The sequence below is a fragment of the Fulmarus glacialis genome, unplaced genomic scaffold (genome assembly GCF_000690835.1).
Source record: "Fulmarus glacialis isolate BGI_N327 unplaced genomic scaffold, ASM69083v1 scaffold32279, whole genome shotgun sequence".
NCBI lineage: Eukaryota > Metazoa > Chordata > Aves > Procellariiformes > Procellariidae > Fulmarus > Fulmarus glacialis.
In genome coordinates, this window is record NW_009234456.1 from 51103 (window position 1) to 69708 (window position 18606).

Consider the following 18606-nt stretch of genomic DNA (forward strand, 5'->3'; position numbering starts at 1 on the left):
GGAGTTGCAGTAAAAGAGGGGACACTGTGATTAGGCACTGAAAAACAAGAGGGGACCAGACCAGGATAACAAGCACAATGCCGGCAGCCTAAAAATTGTCGGCTTTGGCATCACAGCAGAGGAAATTTGAGGGAGGACAATCAGTGAATGTTCACAAAGCCTGAGGGGCAACAGAGGAAAAGCAATGAAAAGCATCTGCTTCAGAGCTTGGCTTGTCACTGGCAAAAGCTGGTATAGTGGACTGGTCAGGTAGGAACTGGACATCTGTAGCACAAGAGTAAATGAGAAACAATAGTTTGGGCAAGAGCAGACTGACACTGAGGGCAGTCAAGGTTTTATCTGATGAGATAAAAAAGATGAAGCTAACAAAGATAAAAATGACAAAGCTAATAAGACGCCAAGAGGGTCGATACAGTCAAAGGCAATCATCTTCACCACAGCTTTCCTCATGGCTGTGAGCAAAAAGAAGATTCATTGGTCAAGGCTAAGAAAAGGGCGTGTACGTAATCAAGGGGCAGTCAAGACTCGATGAGAGCTGTAACTATCTGAGCAGATAGGATGCTGCCGTGCAGGAATAGTCTGCCAGTCTTTGGTATGATGTACATAAGAGGATGGAAAGAGCTGTCCTAGATAAAGATGGTATCCCAGTGATGGCAAGGTATTTCAGTAAAAATCAATGTTATATAAATTGCCAGTTTTAATCACAACTGAATTCTGCAAGCAAGAACTTGGAGGTGATGAACTGTTCTGATTTTGTTTTTCATTTATAGTTTTTAGTTATTTCTCTACAGAAAATTTGAAAATTATTAGTTGGTTGTCACTTAAATGTGTTTATTTGCAACTGAGTAAAGCTTTAGCCTTATATTTTGTGCTTTTTTTCCTGAATCAGAAGGTAAATTCTAATACACATTATTTAATCAGTTATATAGTTTAACGTAGATTGACTGAGATTCTAAATAATTGCACTGTATTACTTTAGAATATGGTGAATGGTGTATTTCTTTTTACTAGGTTATCGTTTTCTTTGTAATATTTTCTCTACTAATATGACTGGAAACAAAACGCAGTAATGGTGTATAAGTACACAAGTTTTAAATTCTTTCTTATTAGTAAATAAAATTTTAGCATGCTGGACCCATAAGTAAAAGGTATATTAAAGAATTGTTTACACTTAAAATTCTTTCTGATCATCATATCCTTCAGGATCTTCAAAATACAAAATCTTGTCTTCTCTTGCCATGTTTGTTATTAATGGAATTAAAATTTTAAAATGTCCTGCTTTTTCAGAATTAAATCAGTTTTTCAACTTTGAATGAAGGTGGGTAGAATTTCACAAGGAGATGCTTTTTGATATAAAAGAGGAGAGCAAAATGTAACAAATATGTATGTTTCTTTCTTCTTCCAAAGTCTTTCTCTGGTCCAGAGTTCTTTCTCTGGAAAAGGAGAATCTGTGCTCGAAAGAATCTGAAAGCTGTAAAAGGTTGCTATGCAATGGTTCTTGCAAAACATTAGCAAAAACATATTAGTCTATAATGGGCTGGAAATAAAGGAGGAAGACACTGGACAGTTAATGTTAATTCCTTCAGTTCATGAAGAGACATATGTGTGCATGTTGCCTTTAATAACCGCAGGTGATGCATTAGGTTCATGTTAACAAGCCTTAAGCCAGAGGTTGAAAAGGCTTTGTTTCTGAGATGAAGAATGTCGTTGTTGTCCAACACATTATTTGTTTTTCATCTACTAATCTTAAAATGAAAAGGTGCTGCTTATCTCTTGGGAATCTTTTACATGGGAAGAAAGAGAGCAGGGAACGGACAGGAGGTCCAGGATCGGCCATTTCATGTATGTAAGAGTGAGGCTCTAGTAGGAACATACTGCAAGAAATGAATTGGTTTCCTCTCGAGTGATAAAAGAGACTGTTAGAAGTCCTTGCAGTATTTGCTTGGCTCCTTTCTTCCCCAACCACTGTAGTGCTTAGTCACATGCAAATAAAGCCCATATGATTCTGATGGTATGCTCATGCTTTTATAAACCTTTTTCTGGAAGGTTTGGGAAGGCTATCTTGAGACCGAATGGGCACAGAGTTGGTGTAATTGAGTAGATAAAGACTCCCACCTGGGAACAGCTAGTCTTACAACCGTAGCGATTATGTTGCAGAATTTTATGTTGACTATAAATGGCTCACCTACATTAACATTACAGTTGGCATTAGGCCTGCACTTTTGAAGTTAATTTCCTGGTCATCCCCATTTACCCTTCTTCGGTTTGCAGAGCGCACAAGCCAGGTTTCTTTTGGATGAATCTAAGCCAAAAGATACATTCAGGCACTTGTGCTCCCACCACTACTGGGCATGCAATCTACAGAACTAGCCTGAAGCTAGTCCAAAGTCAAGTCTCCCGAAATGCACATTGTGGACATTGGGTCCTCAGTGCTACCTCTTTCACTCTACAGAGCCATTCTTAGTGCATGACACAATGTAGATACAGTCCAAATTCCCGTTGACTAAGGAACTGCTGATTCTTGAAAGTGCAGTCTTGTGCCCAAAGAGCTTGCAGCAGAGGAGAGCATTCCCATGGCAAATGATATCCTATTTGATTTAGCTTCATCTCTTTCTGAAGAGTAGAAATACCCTGGGGAAGGTACCCAAAATAAAGTAGCTATGAGCAAGCAGTCTGCAGCTTAGGAGAATGGGTTGCTTCAGGGGAAAATTTCAGCTGCATAGCCATATTTGAAGCCGTGGCTAAGAGAATGGCCCTGTTCACATTCAGATTCACAGGAATCTGAGTTTTATAGCCTTTTGATCTCAGAGGGCTGGAAAGAAGCCGAGGGAATTTGTTAGAGGAGTAAATGGCATTTCCCTTGTTTAGTTTGCAGCCAGCAGTCTAGTTGGGGATACCGAATGTTAAGGATGATCCTTGGAGGTCTAGAATAGATGAGACTGAGAGCAATGCTGGGCAAAAATCTTCTGTGAGAAGCACTTGAACTGAGATGGATGGTAATTTTTTTCTGAGATAATACTTCAATAAGAGGCAAAAGATGAAGAAGTCTCTCCTGATTCCCAAGAGCTCAAGCAGCAAAAAGTAGCCATTGTTGTCAGGCTTGCTGTTGTATGTACGTGGCGTATGTCTGTGTCAGTTGGCTTCTGTTCACTTTCTTATCCATAGAGAGCACTACTGATCACTGCCCAGAAATACCGGCATCCCATGCTCCACCACTACCCAAGCCTAAGCCTAAATCTAAAAAAGCTCCACTACCACCAAAAAATGCTATTGCTGCTTCCACCACCACCAGCCATAAGAGTAACGAAGCACCTCATGCTAAAAAAAAGGGAAAGGCTCCTGCTAAGCAGCCTCCTCTCCCACCACCCAAGCCAACAAGTCACAGTGCAAATCGAGAAGCTGGTGAGTACTGCACAGGCAGTGCCAGTTACGGAGGGTGCATGTGCATGGGGGTGCTTGGCTTGGTCTTACGATAACTTCTGCCTTCGTACATAGCAGCGTTACTAAAGAGCATGCCACGGATGTTTTTAGCTAGCTGCCCGCTGAGCTCTGGTTCTGCTGTCTGCAAACACCCCAGACAGTGGACAAATCGCTTCGCTGTTTAATGAATGTGTGCACAACACCAAGCACATCAGAGACTGTATCGAATTCCTAGCTCAAGTGTGAATGCTGGCAACAAAATGACCCAGAGAACTGCTGAAGAATCAGCAGGGAAAAAAGTGACTTCTGAAACCAAACTTATGAGTTGCCCTGAAGTAAAACTACTGTGGTATTGCTGTAACTTTCTGCTGGAAATATCTACTATTCTGATTAATTTGACAAGATTACAAGCTCTCAAAGAGGTAAAGGATAAAACCATGAAGACGTCTTTAAAGACTGTTGAGTAGCAGTTGTTTTAGCTGAAAAAAAAAAGAAAGAACTATAGCTCATTAGAAATGGCCAGGCTTCCCTGAGCTGGTTGATGGCTTACTGTGATTCTGAATATGCACTGGAAATGGAAAATGTCCATCATCAGGCACATAGCAGATGTGTTTAGCACTACAGTTTGAAACCGAAATTCAGCAGTGATGCTAGATTAAAGATTATAGGTAGCTGTTCTTAAGGTACTGATCTCAAGTTTGAATGGTTGTAATTTAGACGATGACCAAAATGAAAGCATCCAGATATAATTTGAACACAAGCAATATTTTGATGAACGGGCTGTATATATGCATTGGCCAACTTATACAAGCCTTGTGTTTTCAATCCTCGGTCAGTCTTTCAAAGCCCTTCAATCCCTCCAGTTTTCTCTCCAAGTATACTCTTCATAGCTTGTACATTTTGGCACGTTTATATTTGAAGCACGCAGAAGAGGACTGTTTGAAAACGTTGCAAGACTGCTAGAGTTACAATAATAACTTTGCCATAAAATATCCATTAACTTGATATTAACTGTCCCTACTACATCAGACAACCACAAGAATAAGTATTTTGAAAACCCAGAATTTGCTGCTTGTATTGCACATTCAGCTGGAAAACTCAGTTCTTCCCAGGTGGAGGAACCTTATAACAGCAGACCTTTCTGAAATAAAACAACCCATCACATAAAGAAATGTTTAGACCAATGGTTGGTAGCAAGCTCTCAGGTATCTCAGTTCTTAAATTAAAATACATTCAGATTCCAGATTTGTCTTTTTGTAGCCTTGCTGAGATTTTATGCAATGCTTGAGACCATATGGGTATAAAATATATCAATATATCCCTTATATAAAATAGTACATGTTCTACTGGTAATTTCTTCCAACGTTAGGTACATTGCGTTCATTTGAAGTAGGGCAATACTCAATAAATAGAGCTCATCAGGAGCAGTATTTAGTACAAGAGGTTTATCAGATCCCTGCGAAAGTGAACACATGATGCAGCCAGTGATCCAGTCCCATGAAGGAGAAGATGAATATGAGTAACAACTGAGCCGTGGCTCTCCTGAGGGCACCACAGCAGGTTTCCAAACTGAGTAGTGGAGTTGGGAGAAGGGGGGACTTAAACGTAAGGATGGACATGTGCCAAAAGGCAAGTAACAGCCATGAAATTTTTCATTTAAACAAAATTCAAATCTTCTACTGAAAAAGAGGCATGACAGAAAGTTGTCAGCCAGCCCAGTCAAAAGCAACAACAGCAATAGCACTTTTGACCCACGTGAAAGTGTAGGGGGGATTTTCCCTGGGAGAGATCTTTCAAGTTGCTGTATCTGATTGCAGGTCCAGAAGGGTTCTGAGAATAATGTAAGGGTTTTTTCAATGGAAACATCTTCTGACATTTTCCCAGCAACAATTATAGCGTGGCTGTATATTTGTATTATGCTGGTGTTCTTAAGTGTAAGCATGTAACTGGTTCTGTTGACCTCCAGCCTGTGTTTAAGTGCTTTGCTGGATCAGAACCAGAGCGCTTTCTTACTACCATCTACTTACTCAGTAAGGTTTCTGCTAAATAATATGCAGGTTGGAGCCACCATCTATTTCCACTGCAATTATGAACTGCTGCCTATACCATTTCTTTGCTGCCTTTTGATTTGCCAGTAAATCAGTGATTTGTAGTTGATGTGGATGATTAGTGCAGTATCAGTAGATTCTGTACTGTGCCCTTTACACTTACCTTGCAGCACAAAGAGGGACAATGATTTGCCTGAAGTCATGACTTTCTGCAGACTTTTCCAGAAGTACTGAAAGCCTCACAGCACTCTGAATGTTTATAAACCATAACATTCAGCTACAGAAGAGAACAGTATAATGTGTCTTCTGAATTGTTTTCCATCTTTGAGACTGAGAACAGTCTCACTGTGAAAGCTATTTTTATATCGTGAGCTTATTATGGCCGGTATCTGTATTTTGGTTCTATCCTAATCTGCTGGGGTTTTGTTTTTATTTAAATGCTTATAAGTAAAGTAGGCCTTTCAGCAGATTTCTATTACAGCTTTCTGTTTTACTTGGTAAGCTTAGCCGCAAGGCTGCTGTGTAGCTTTATAATGCTTTCATTTGTTCTCTTGAGGTTAATGCGTTTTTACTACAGCAGAAGTGTTTGAGTTGGCTGCATTTTGATGAAAAGGCCTGAATCGTTCAGATGGTTGTCATTTTTATTGCTTTTTAAATGAAAGTCAGAAGTCTGAAGCTCACGGTCCAGGTGATGGGTGCATCAACACAGCAATCAGAAATGTGACTGGAATGCACGTGGGCATGCAGGCTAGCTGAAATCTCTTGCAAACTTGGGCATTGATACATATGTGCTTCAATGTAGTAAGTATCACAGGATTAAATGGCAACATTACTGGACAGATTGTACAGCTAGTGTCAAAACCTTGTGTCACTACATTTTTCAAGGCTACCTGAGTTGGTCACGGGTAAGACGAAGACCTCCGGTATATGACAGGAGGCCATCAGTGCCTCCTCCCTTCTGGAGCTCATTTGTGCAGAGCGAGATCAATGGTTTCTGCCTCTGTTTTATGGACGTGCCCAGCTGGACCTGAAAGTACATTTTGTTTTGCTGTCCTCTGCTGCTTGCCACTAACTAGGAGCACACCACTTGCAATAACATTGTGAAAGGTAATTAACTGATATCCATAATGGTCCATAGAGGTGTTCATTGAAAAGCATAAGGAAGATCATGGTGTCCTCCTAGTGCTCAGACCAAAAATTCACGTAATAGAAAAGATCAGGCGGTTTTCTCTGGTAGCAGTTTTTTTAAATAGGGCGCTAAACACATTTGGAATAAGTGATGGAGTTTTTAGATGACATCCAAGCAAGTTGTAATGGGCCAATGTAGAACGCTAGAATCAAACTCTCACCCATTTGTGAGGTTGATCCCCTCCACTGTTCTTGGGCAAGTATTCATCATTTCAGTTTTTTCCACCTCAAAGGTGAAATTTGAACTGCAATATTTACTCGTCTCAAGCATATAGATGTAGGATTATAGAAGTATCAAGTGTAATTTTTTCATTTTTTAAATATCAGCACAGGTCAATCCATGCAGAAAGAATGGTGCAAAAATCATATTGATGTAAGACTGTAAAATGCTTTATCTTTTCTTATTTTAGCTAGTTCCTCTCACGCAAAAAAACCACCAGTCTCCAAGTCCTCTTCATCACCATCTCCTTCGTCCACATCATCTCATCCCAAAGCCTCTAAGGAGACTTCCAGCAAATCGGGCACATCAGGGACTCCCAGGGGCAAGAAGAAACCTGGGAAACAGTCAGCCCCACGAACAGCGCCGGATGGGGCTGCTTCTTCCCCCTCAGGTGCCACAGCCAACAGGTTGGAAGCGAAGGCAGAAAAACCCGAGCCTGAGCAACCTTCCATAGTAATTTCTGAAATGGAGGACGCAGACCAACCGAGCAAGCTCGTTGTCCCCCCTCCTCCCACCACTGCCCCTCCTCCACCTCCACTTCCACCTCCTTTTCCTGCTGCAGCCGGTCAGCCCGCTGTCTCCTCAGATGCCCAAGATGATGTGCCAGACGGCTGCGTGGCAGGGCCAGCCGTCCCCGCGTCAGATGCTAAACCTCTTCTCCAGACTGAGCATGGCACAGATGAGAGCCTGAGCAGTACAGCCCTAGACAGTGGTCCAGATGCTAGTGGAGAAGACACAGAAAGGTAAGACGGTATGGCTGTCATGGGTAAGTGGTAAGACCCACAGACAAGGAAGCCACATTTCTTCTCGTAAGGCACACTGTAGGCGCGTGGGGATCTCTTCTGTTTCTTCTGCTGACTGGTAACAGTTTGTGTCCTTTTCTTGGAGGCCCAGAGCAGTGTTGCATCCCAGCACAATTTCTTCTTTGCCGATGTCTTTGAGCCATTCACCTGCAGTGCCTCATGTTTCCCCAGAAGGTCATTGCTCATAACCTGCCTCCTACGTTGTTGCGTGGCTTAATGTGACCGCTGCGGTCAGCAGTTCAGCTAGTAGCTGATAACACTTTTATTTCTCTCTCATAAAGGCAAACAACAAATGATGCTGAATTACAAAGGAGTTCTACTTTTTTTGTGGATGTCATTAAATATCTCACTGCTAAAGCCCTAAATTCAATAGCTGAATTTACTTGCAGCCTTGAAAATGACAGTTTCAGGCTTCGGTTAGTAGGTGTTTGGTCTGTCACTGCCTAATAGCTTGTCTAAGTCTCCGATATATAAAATCTAGTCAAGAGCAAGGCCATAATTACATGTTTTAAGAAAAATAGTTGGCAGCAGAAAAGAAACTGGTTTATTAATCTGTCTTCCCTGCCATGAGAACCAGCATCTTTCATAACAACCCAAAAGAGTTTAATCTAGATGCCAGTGGCCTAGAGACTTTCCTTTAAACTCTTGCTGGTATCTCTGTGCCAGCATTACATTCCTGTGCTGCTTCTCCCCTTGCTCTACCCTTCCTTTACATAAAGATTTTCCCAAGGCAGAGAGCACTCTGCTGCTGATTTCCATGTTCATCAGTGATGGACATGAACATTTTGGACTCAACTGCAGTAAAACTGTATTTACAATAAATAGAGTTAGGCTTCCAGAATAGGAAGCTTTGCACGCCCATCTGCTCTCTGTACTCGCTTCTCTCACCCCCAACTTTATGAGCTGTTTTTCTCTTCTTAGTAGCTTTTATGTACTATTGGTCCCATCCCACAAGAAATAAAAAAGAATTAGGATTTTTCTTTTTACAGGCTTTGCAGCATGTCGTTCCAGACTGCTTGACCCTTTTTTCCTAACGTACATACAGATACTTTATATATGTTTTATATATGTATGTTTTTTAGAAAGAGAGGAGTTCATTTGAGTAACAGAACTTCTGTTTTCATACTTGCTTATACAGTCTGTCTCCCATTTGTGTTCTGTGCTGCTTGCATTGATGTGACACCATGTCTGCTTCTGAATTGACAGCTTGGCTACCAAAGAAGGCCAAGAAGCGGAGGCACCTGACCAGGCACACCCTGAACCAGTGGAGGAGGCTTCTGACGCTGCTGCTCCTCCTGAGAGTGAAAATAGCAGAGAGAGCCACAGCAGCGACTCAGACTCTGACGGACCGATACTGTACACAGATGATGATGATGATGACGATGATGATAATGCAAGTGCTGAAAGTAAGCCCCTGACAAGAAGGGTGTAGTAGGAAGGGGTGTCAGGTATATCTAATATACACACTTGGCCTGGGCTGCTCAGAGAGCCTACTAAGCTGCTGTGATTGCATCCAGATTGCTAACTGGAGCTTACTGGTTGAGTGTAGTCCGAAGACATCTACACCCGGTGAGATTTTGTGCAGCTGCCTCCATTAAATTGTGGCCTTCAGGAGAGCAAAGACTTTGGGATGGAGCTGATAGCAAGCACATCAATCCGTGGGTGATTCTGTTCCAGGATCTGGTTCGCTGGCAGGGCATCCCACCGAGAAGTCGCAGGCTACCTTTTGCACATTGTTATGTGAGCATGCCTGACCCATGCTAGTGCAAAGTAAAGAGATGGCTGCATGGGATGGTTTTAGATGATTTAATATTTTACCACTACTGAGAAAGGAGTGTCCCGCTTCTCCCAGACAGTTGTGATCAGAAACCTGCTGGGACCTATGCAATGCTGGGAGCAGATCAAGCATTGCGCAGATGGGAGTGGAGGTGTGAGGAGCAGGTTCAGGAGAACGTGAAGATGGAGCAAGGCCTCCACGTTAGGGCATCAGTGAGCCGTTGATTTGGCTTGCCCATGTCATGAACCTCTACTGTTAAAGCACCAGTGTAGCTTTCAAGTGAATTGCGCTAGAAATCCCAGAGTTTCTTGTGGGAATAACAGGCAGGGGTCGACAACAGAGGAGGCCCATCAGTCAGCAGCTTCACTGTCTGAAAGTCATTTCTTCCTCTTTGATCAGGGTGTTTTTTAGCATTGGAGCACCTTAGCAAACAGAGCAGATCACAGTGGATTACTTCAAGTTCACAGCTTTGAAATTTCATCTGGGGTCATGGCTGCATCACCACCATATGTCATTTAGCAGAAGTCCTTGCTGCTGCGAAGGAGGTTGTGCTGCCCACCCTCTGCCTCATCCCTGCTCCCAGCTGTTCCTTTTTCCCTTGGGCCAGCGCTCATGTTTGTTTTTGCAATGGTGGCTGATTTTCAGTAGAATCAGTTCCCTGATCCAGCTGACCGCATGGTTGCACCTTTGCTGGAGCAAAGGAGGCGCAACAACAACCTGTCAGGGGTAGAGAGAAGGGCAGCCCTACCCCTACCACCTGCAGGGTGGCCTTATGTCAGAATAAAATGATCACCAAACCATGGCTTGAGAGGCTTGCCCGCAGCTGTTCAGGAGGAGGTGCTTCGCTGTGCTTAGTGAAGAAGGCCTGAACACAAAAGTGCTGTGTACTGAAGGGGGGTGAGGGAAAATGAACATTTTTTTTTTCCTTGGACACTGGTGCAACAGAAGGGGAAGTGAGCTCAAGAGGCTCAAGAAGCTGAAGTCTTCTGCAGTTCTGCGTTTGGTGTGAATATGATCCAAAGTGGTAGCAACCAAAAATTCATGGATTCAGACAGCAGCACAGTGTCATGCGAAGTGAGCTGGGAGCCTGTGGTCGTACCAAACTGACTGATGTCGTGAAAACCTGCCAACCTAGGACATATGTAGCCCCCTTGGTCCGAATATCAAGAGACAAGGGGAGGACTAAAGGCCATGAAAAATACTCGTCCTTCCACAGCAGGCTGAAGCTAATGCTGGCAAAATTGCACGGCCCTTGTCCCTACTATATCTTTTTTTATGGATAAACAAATTCCTTCAGTGCCTGGGGGTTCCTGCCTAGGTTACTTTACAAGCACTCAGAGCACTTTTGTAAACTGTATTTTTTGTTTTAATTTACAAATTAGTTAAAGATGAAAAGCACTATACAAGAACTAAGTGGTATTAGATTGAAAAAAAAAAAATTGAAAGAATGAGGGAAAAGATGAGAGAACGAGACTAAACCATTTAAGGCTGAAGAAAAAGAGCAGCACGTTGCTAAATATACTAAGTAGATAAATAAACCAACATGTAATGTATCGGACTTCAAAGACACTTAAATGTAGATTTGTCATTTTTATCCTATCACTTCACAGATGACAAGTGATGTTTGTAAAACTCCTCTATCCATCTGGCCAGTAGCTTTTTCATCCAAGCCTTTCTGGTTTTTATTGTTGTGAACTGAGCTAAAACTATTTTTCTTTTGATGTTAATTAAAATTCCTCTCCTGCATGTGGGAACAAGGCTGCTTTGGGGAGGTATTGAAGTTCTTGCTCAGAGTTTGTGTCTGTAACCTAAGCATGAATGAACTAAATCTACCCTCCTCCTCCTTTCCTCAGGCTCTTTGGCAAGTAAAATTCGTCGCAGGGATACTCTTGCTATCAAGCTTGGCAACAGACCATCTAAGAAAGAATTAGAAGACAAAAACATCTTGCAGCGTACATCTGAAGAGGAGAGGCAGGAAATCAGACATCAGATTGGAACGAAGCTAGTGAGGTATCAGTGGCAGGGTAAACGTGGTTTCACTGGGCGGAGGAGGAGGAAGAGAACCAAGAACACTGGGTTCACGTTTTAAATGCAGCCCAATGTGTGGTGCAGGATCTTCGTGGTACAACTGCCAGGAAAACAGGATTTTTATTTCTCAAAAAACTTTAAAATGTCAATAATGCGTTTTTGTTCTGCAAGAAAAAAATCTGAGAGCTTCTGGGTTTTGGGTTGTTTGGATTTTTTTTTAAAAAGAGGAAGAGAATAAGAGTGACTCCAGAATTATCAGTGCCATGGTTCAAGCTTTTTCTCACATTGGCGAGCAGGGACGTGCACTTGTGTATTCCCATCTCGGACAGAGTAGTAGTTCCTGACACACAGAACATGCCTGTGCATGTTCTTCCCTCCTGGCCCTCCCCCTTCTCCTGCTCTCTAACTCTTTCATTATTCATGTGCTGGTTCCAGCAAAAGAAATGGAGGGAAGCTGACTTCATAGGTCAGTGTTTAGTGTTTTACTGTGCTCACCTCTGAGGGTTGTCTTTCTCATGCTGTTTAACTGCTATGGGATATATGTTACTTTCTCTTCCTGGACTTGAGAATATTGCATAAAAAAGACTAATTTTCACTTCCATTTTTACAAGCTTTTTAAAAAAAAATCCTCATAAAAGTTAATTTTGGCTTTTATGATCTCTGAGAATAGACTACAACATGTCTGGATTTTCCCAGACCTGTCCTTGTTTCTTCTGTGCTCAGAAATGTTGTCCAGGCAGATTTGGAGGATGTCCTGTGTTTGCTGGAGATTTCAGATACGGGGTAGTCCAGCCGGTACTGCCCCAGTACGGAGCGCGGCAGTCCTGCGTCAGCACTTGGAAGATGAGCCGAGTTGCTCTGTGAATCGGGTGGCTGGCTAAATCATTTATTTCATCCCTTAGCCGTAAGAGTGTTACATCTATTGTGTGGAGCCCAAGGGTCATTTTTCTTCTGCTAATAAAGCGGCGTGGTTGTTACCACCACTTCCCGGACCAAATCCCAGCTCCGGTGATCACATCCTGCTTGTTGGTGCTCCCTCGAGGGCTTGAACTGCAGAAGCCGCTCCGGCCCCTGTCCTGAGCCCCTTGCACAGGGACATTGCTGGTTCCACTGGGAAGCTGGCATGCTCCCCGCGCAGCTCTGCTTTGGTGGCAGGAGGCAACATCCGTGCCTGTCGGGGCGGTGCTCGTGCCTGAAATCACAACCAAGTTTGACGCCAGTTCCTTAAAAATTCCTGGCGTGGTGGTCAGCAGCCGGCAGCATCGAGGGCTGGTGGGAAACCCATTCCCGTTTGGTCAGGGTCGGGTCGGGTCCCAGCCTGGGGCTTCCTACAGCGGGGGCTGGTCACTTGGGGTAAACCTGCTGGTCCTTCCCGCCAAATCTGAAAGTCCAAGCGTGGTTTGAATGAGATGGGTTTCATGAGGCCGAAGATAATCTGTAGCGAATTGTGTGAGGTTTGCTGGACAGAGGCATCTATCTTTAACTGCAAAATTAATTTTACTGCTGAAATTTTTTTTGCTCCTTTTCTCAAGTGAACAAGTGAACCCGTTTAGTAAACATAGAGACAATATCAACCATGTTCTCCACTATACAAACCAGAAAATTAATATCTCAGCGGGTTTTTTTAATGGCAGTTGTTATATATAGGTAACTAAATAAAATTAACTTTCAGTTAAAACTCCCAATTGTACTGTACGTACAAATCAGTGAGGAATGCGCAGCTTATGTTGTGGTTTTCTTAAAAAAAAAATGAATAGGATTTGCATTAAAAATATCTGAGAATAATCTTATGATTGCACAACTTATCATAATTATGGTGCTGGGGGACATAAAAGGTTTGTGAACTCTTTCATAAAATTCTCCCTGTAAATGAGGGATTTAAATGTGCTGGTACAATTTCTGTAATGCTATGCAAGTATCAGTTATTTATGTGTTCGAGTGGCAATATACATCTTTTAAAACAAATGGCCAGTCGGTACTGTGGTTACATGCACAGTTATTATAACTGTGTCTGGAAATTACCTGTGTTGTTGAATACCTCTGCTGGTAAAGAATAGCATGGCCACATGAGAAACACCTTTTAAGCTATATTACAAATCATAATGTGTTATTTGGATCTGGTTTTAAATCAGTCACTTACTTTGTTCTCACAGGAGACTTAGCCAGAGGCCTACAACTGAAGAGCTAGAGCAAAGAAATATCCTAAAGCGTAAGTATTTTATTCAGGTTTCAGCTAGTATTTACTTAGAAAGTGAGCATATGTTGGATTCATATGGAAACCTATCATTGTTGCTCTAGTGTTAGAGCCATAACTGGAGAGAAATTGTGTTCTAGAAAATAACATGTCAACGCTAGACCTATATACTAACCTGTTAATGGTAGCTGTGAAAATTGCATATATTCAAGATGCTGAATTTTGCTTGTCTCAATCCCACTTCTTGAAGCTTGTCCCAAAAACCAGGAATGACTTAGATACCCCTTAGAACTAGTTCTATGCTGATTAAACTTTGGCCTAATTTTTATGAGGAGGAGGAAGAGGGAATATCAGAAGGAGGCAGAGGTTGGAAGGTGGAGCAGAAAGAGGAAAGGTGAAGCGTTCAGGGGAAAGTGAATAGGTATATGCCAACTACTTCAGTATACTGGCCTTCATATCTTCTGTACTGAGACTTGCATGAGACATTCTCACTGAATATCTTCCCATTGATTAAATCCTTTCTCAGTATCCCTCTTGAAAAATTTAAGTCTATAATTCAAATAGTCAGAGGCAGAGGAATGAAATACATTGGATGTTTACCCTCTATACCTATTCTCCCATTTACTTATGTTGGTTTTGTTCTTAGGCTGGCAAACACTTCAGAACAGGCATTTTTTGTCTTCCTGTATCAATCTTTCCATAATATGGATGTTACCTAAACACATACTGTAACAGCTGTCATGCCCAGCTCCTCTAGCCCTGTGTTCATTCTGCAAGGCTAGCTAGTACTTGATGCTTAAGTAGAGGAAATAAATGAAGAAAATGCACATGGAAGCATTTTACACGTAGCAACAAATCCAAGAACTCCTCTATTCTTAAGGTATAAGAACTTTCCACACTTGATGTAACTGAAAGAGCAGGTATAATGCCGTTATTTCCAACAATCGTTCAGAAAAGTTGGAGTTCATCTGTGCAACCCTGGTGCACAGCATGCTAATGGAAGAAGAGAAAATGGGCTGTTTACCCAACAAAGTCTATGGACTGATCACTCTGTCACCTGCTTAGGCCAGCAAATCAAGGACACGTAGCAATTACTGGCTTTCAGGCAACCATCCATGCTAATGAAATCCTACTGCTGTTGTCTAAGCTCTCAAAAGCCAAGAAGTGCCATGTCTTATGGAAAAGAGAAGCTAGAGTTCATGCATTATGGTGCACAGGAGAGGGTTCAAGGGACTCCTGTCCAATACATAACGTGAACAGACTTTCTAAGGCTATAATTTCTGAACCTATAGATTGCATAGATAAATAAAGATAAAATTTTATGAACGTTTTTTTATATGACGAACCGCTCATGCTGGACTATGTGAGAAAGGTAATTCCAAAACATCTTTGGTGGGCCAGGGTACGGCCACTGAGCTGGGAGCACCAGCTGGGCTTCCTTACTGCCCTCGCTGCCTGGCTAATCTCTAGATAACTAATCTAGCAACAAACCTGCGATGTATTTAATATCCCTTTTGCCACTGTTTATTCCGTTCACTGATTTTGCAATAAGTAGCTCAAGAGTGGAAAGCAGTTAATAGATTTCTTCTCCTGTTTCGGCTTGTGTACTTTAAGCTTTTGGCAGCGTACCAGGCTCTGCACTCAATACCTCCAGCCGTCCTCCCCTGCTGCTGTCAGGGGGCTGTCTTAAAGAAGCAAGGGAAAGCAAGAAATGAAGGCTGGGAAGCAGCATTATAAATCACAGAAAAATCGCAGAGTCATTGACGAGCATGTGGAGAATCCGAAACTGCTTTTTGCTCATTACTGAGATACAAAATATTTCGAGTTGACAGTGAGCTGTAAAAAGCAAAGCGAACCAAAGCAAGCTGGGGTGGCGGTGACAGTCTGACTCAGAGCCCCTTCAGGGGACAAGTTCTCTCTCAGCTCTAAGGCAGTCATATTATTTATCAAAATTATTACATTCCCTTCCTGTGGATCATTCGAAAATGTTTACATCTCTGAAATGCCTTCGTTGTTGTAGGCAGCTTTTGTGAATAAGTCCGGATTTCTTTCATAAAGCTTCCTTCCTCCTATTTTTAAGCAGTAGATGCGGAGAAGGGGGTATATTATTGCGTGTATGTAAACTGCAGCTAAGGGAAAGTATTGTTTTGAGTGATATTTATCAGACTTTGAGGTTACATTAAGTGGTAAAGGTCTAAATGTTTATTTCAGGATTAAGTTCAGGCCAAATCTTTTAAGAGGTTCAGAAAAAGTCTGTATTTTTCCTTTTTTTATATTTCCAGTTAGAGAGGAAGAAGTCTTGCAAGAAGTTTTGTTTTGATAATATTTCCAGATAAACCAGTTACTGAAAATCCTGTGACCGAGTACGATCACGAGACTTTGCAGGTGGATTTCTATAAAAATAATTTGGATAAAACTATCCAGACTTCTGAGTCTTCCCACACTAAAACAAAGTTACGATAACTCAAGAGTCCACTTGAAGAAAGAGATAAAGCCTTGTGTTTTTAATAAAGACAGGTTTCTTGTGTGCTGGCTTTGAGCCAGTAGTATTTATAGTATTGCATTATGGCAAAGAAATTTTTTATTCTTCCAGGAATTTCGGATTAAGATAACTGTATTTTTTCTTGTATTTGTAAGGGGCAGTGAACTACTTGTACTGTGCACCTGCATGCCTGCCAGTACTGGCTTTGTGGAAAACAGGGTTTAGCTCTTGATGCTAGGTAAGGAATATTAATGGTTATCTTTGCTTGTAAAACCAGGAAAGAGAAACCACTTTGTGCGTTCCAGAGCACTGCAAGAGGCAAGCGCTTTATTTGTCTTTTCTTTCTCTTTACCGCAGATAAGTCTAAACATAGCTAATCCCATAGGGACACAATGGAAAGTTCGGTTTTACGCTCCGGGAGTACTTTCTGGTCAAGAACGGGGCAGTCCTCAGGCAGAACAATTTCTCTTTTCTCTTTTCCCCTTCTGCTACAAAACAAATGTCCCACAGAACAGAAGGTGACCAGATTTAATCGGGCAAAAGTTGCAGGAGCAATAATGTATAGATGCCAGGGAAGCTGCTCGTTCTGCTTTGACTGCTGTTTTTTTTAACTCAAAGGCCACGATAAGTGATGCTAAACAAAATTGTTTCAATTAGGAGTCAAATCCCAGTTCGACCTCCTAGGAGCTGCAGGCAGGGGAGGAGGGAAGCCATAGTTTTGCTGGGATCTAACTGCAAGCAAAGGGCGCTCGCTGGGCTGGTCCTTTGCCAGTATGGCAGCAGCGGGACATCTGAGGAGGGGACTTGCAGCTGGGACCGCTGTGTTTATATTTTCTTTCTCCACATCGCCCAGATTAGATCTGCTTTTAATGTGGAAAGCAGTCAGAAGTGTGTTCCTATGCATTAATGTGTTCCTGTTTGGGCAAGCAAACCTGCAGCCAAAACGTGGCCCTCCGGCTGGAATTTTCCACAACACCTGAAGGAAGCAGAGGAGCACCAGACCCATTATTTTTAGCACCACGCAGCTTCCTAACTCACTACAGCAACTTTCAAAACTTTTATCTTAGAAGACCAAAAATACGCTGTAGGTGTTACTGTTGGTAGGGATTTGTATCAGGGCAGTGTTTCCGTAGCACTGGGCTCAAAGCAACGCTCTGCCCAGCAGGCTGGAGATGGCAAATAGGTGCTTTAGGTACGAGTCAGTGCCGTAGACGGAGGGCCATTTGCCAAACAGTGGATTCAATACATTAGCAGCAGCCACCAGATTTCAGTCCCTTTCCTTTAGCTCATGAGTTTTATTCCTAGAAGTAAAACCACTTGAATATGTAAACCACGTCCTGCCCCCGACCTCTCCTGCAGAAGACTGTCTGTTCCCCACCTGCTTTGCCCAGGAGTGAAGGAAGCTCCTGGTGCCTCCTGTTAGAGCTGTCCTGTGAAAGGTGGGCTTCCAGCCCTCCTCACCAGCCTCCTCCAGGACCTGCCTGGACCCTCTGCCCAGCAGCTAAGGTGACGGCCTTGCTCATCTCCCGTTTCTAGGTGGTATCCCGTGTCCAGGAGTCCCTTCGTGCAGTCATCTGCGCTCTGCATCTGCAGCCCACAGGGAGGTAGCTTCATAGCTTGGGATAGGCAGCTAACCTTCACCCTTCCTAAATGTCCAGATCAACTTTTTTGAGTTATTTTATCCTCCCCCAAAACATAGAAAAACAGTATTTCAGGTGGCCGTGCTATTGGTAGTTGTTTCTTAAGGTACGCATTAAGCAGTGTGAGCTCCTGTTTCTTACATCAAGCATCTTATTGCTGCTTCTTAGGAGGCACGGTGGTTTAGATAGCAAAGAAATGTCAAGATATGAATAATGCAGAATGTATTCTACAAACTAAATTAAGGAAGAGGCAGTACAGCGATGTGTATATCCAGCTGCATTTTTTTCTGCTGTGTCTGCTACTGGGGAATTTCTGAGGTAGGACTTAAGCAACTCAGTTCATGAAGGGACAAAATTTCTAATGTCAAATGATTCCCAGGTGAATGGAACCCCAAATTAATAGTTTGTGTTTAATTACCTCAGTTGCTACGTCTATTGATTGCAAAGACAGTATGATTAAACAAAAGCCTACAGATGATTTACCTAAAACAGCTAGAGAGCTTTTGATTTTGTTAGGTGAAGGTGTTATAAAAAGAGTTCTCATTTGAAGTTATAAGTCCTTAAATACACCCAACTTGTTTATTGATAGATATATTAATAAAAATGTTAAAAATGTAAATCAATCTTTAACTCTCCTTTCTTCAGTTTTAGTCAGTTTACAGTTTCTCTATGGAAACAGGCCATCCATTTCTTCACCATTTAAGAGAAAACTATTAATAAACCATAAATTACATTCACATTTCAGTATCTCAGTAAAATCACCATCAACACTAGATCCAACCTAATCCTGGCAGAAAGCCTGTGTG

The 18606-nt window shown here is 42.3% G+C and overlaps 1 protein-coding gene across 1 annotated transcript in view; it reads left to right on the plus strand.

The window, feature by feature from the left end:
* Positions 1-18606, plus strand: part of PHACTR2 (phosphatase and actin regulator 2) — a 58990-nt gene that overhangs the window by 31689 nt on the left and 8695 nt on the right. Inside the window, exons 7-11 of the mRNA XM_009585652.1 lie at positions 3166-3402; positions 7067-7619; positions 8886-9085; positions 11310-11466; positions 13638-13693. Of these exons, the coding sequence (XP_009583947.1) occupies positions 3166-3402; positions 7067-7619; positions 8886-9085; positions 11310-11466; positions 13638-13693 (1203 nt within the window). The remainder of the gene's footprint in view (positions 1-3165; positions 3403-7066; positions 7620-8885; positions 9086-11309; positions 11467-13637; positions 13694-18606) is intronic.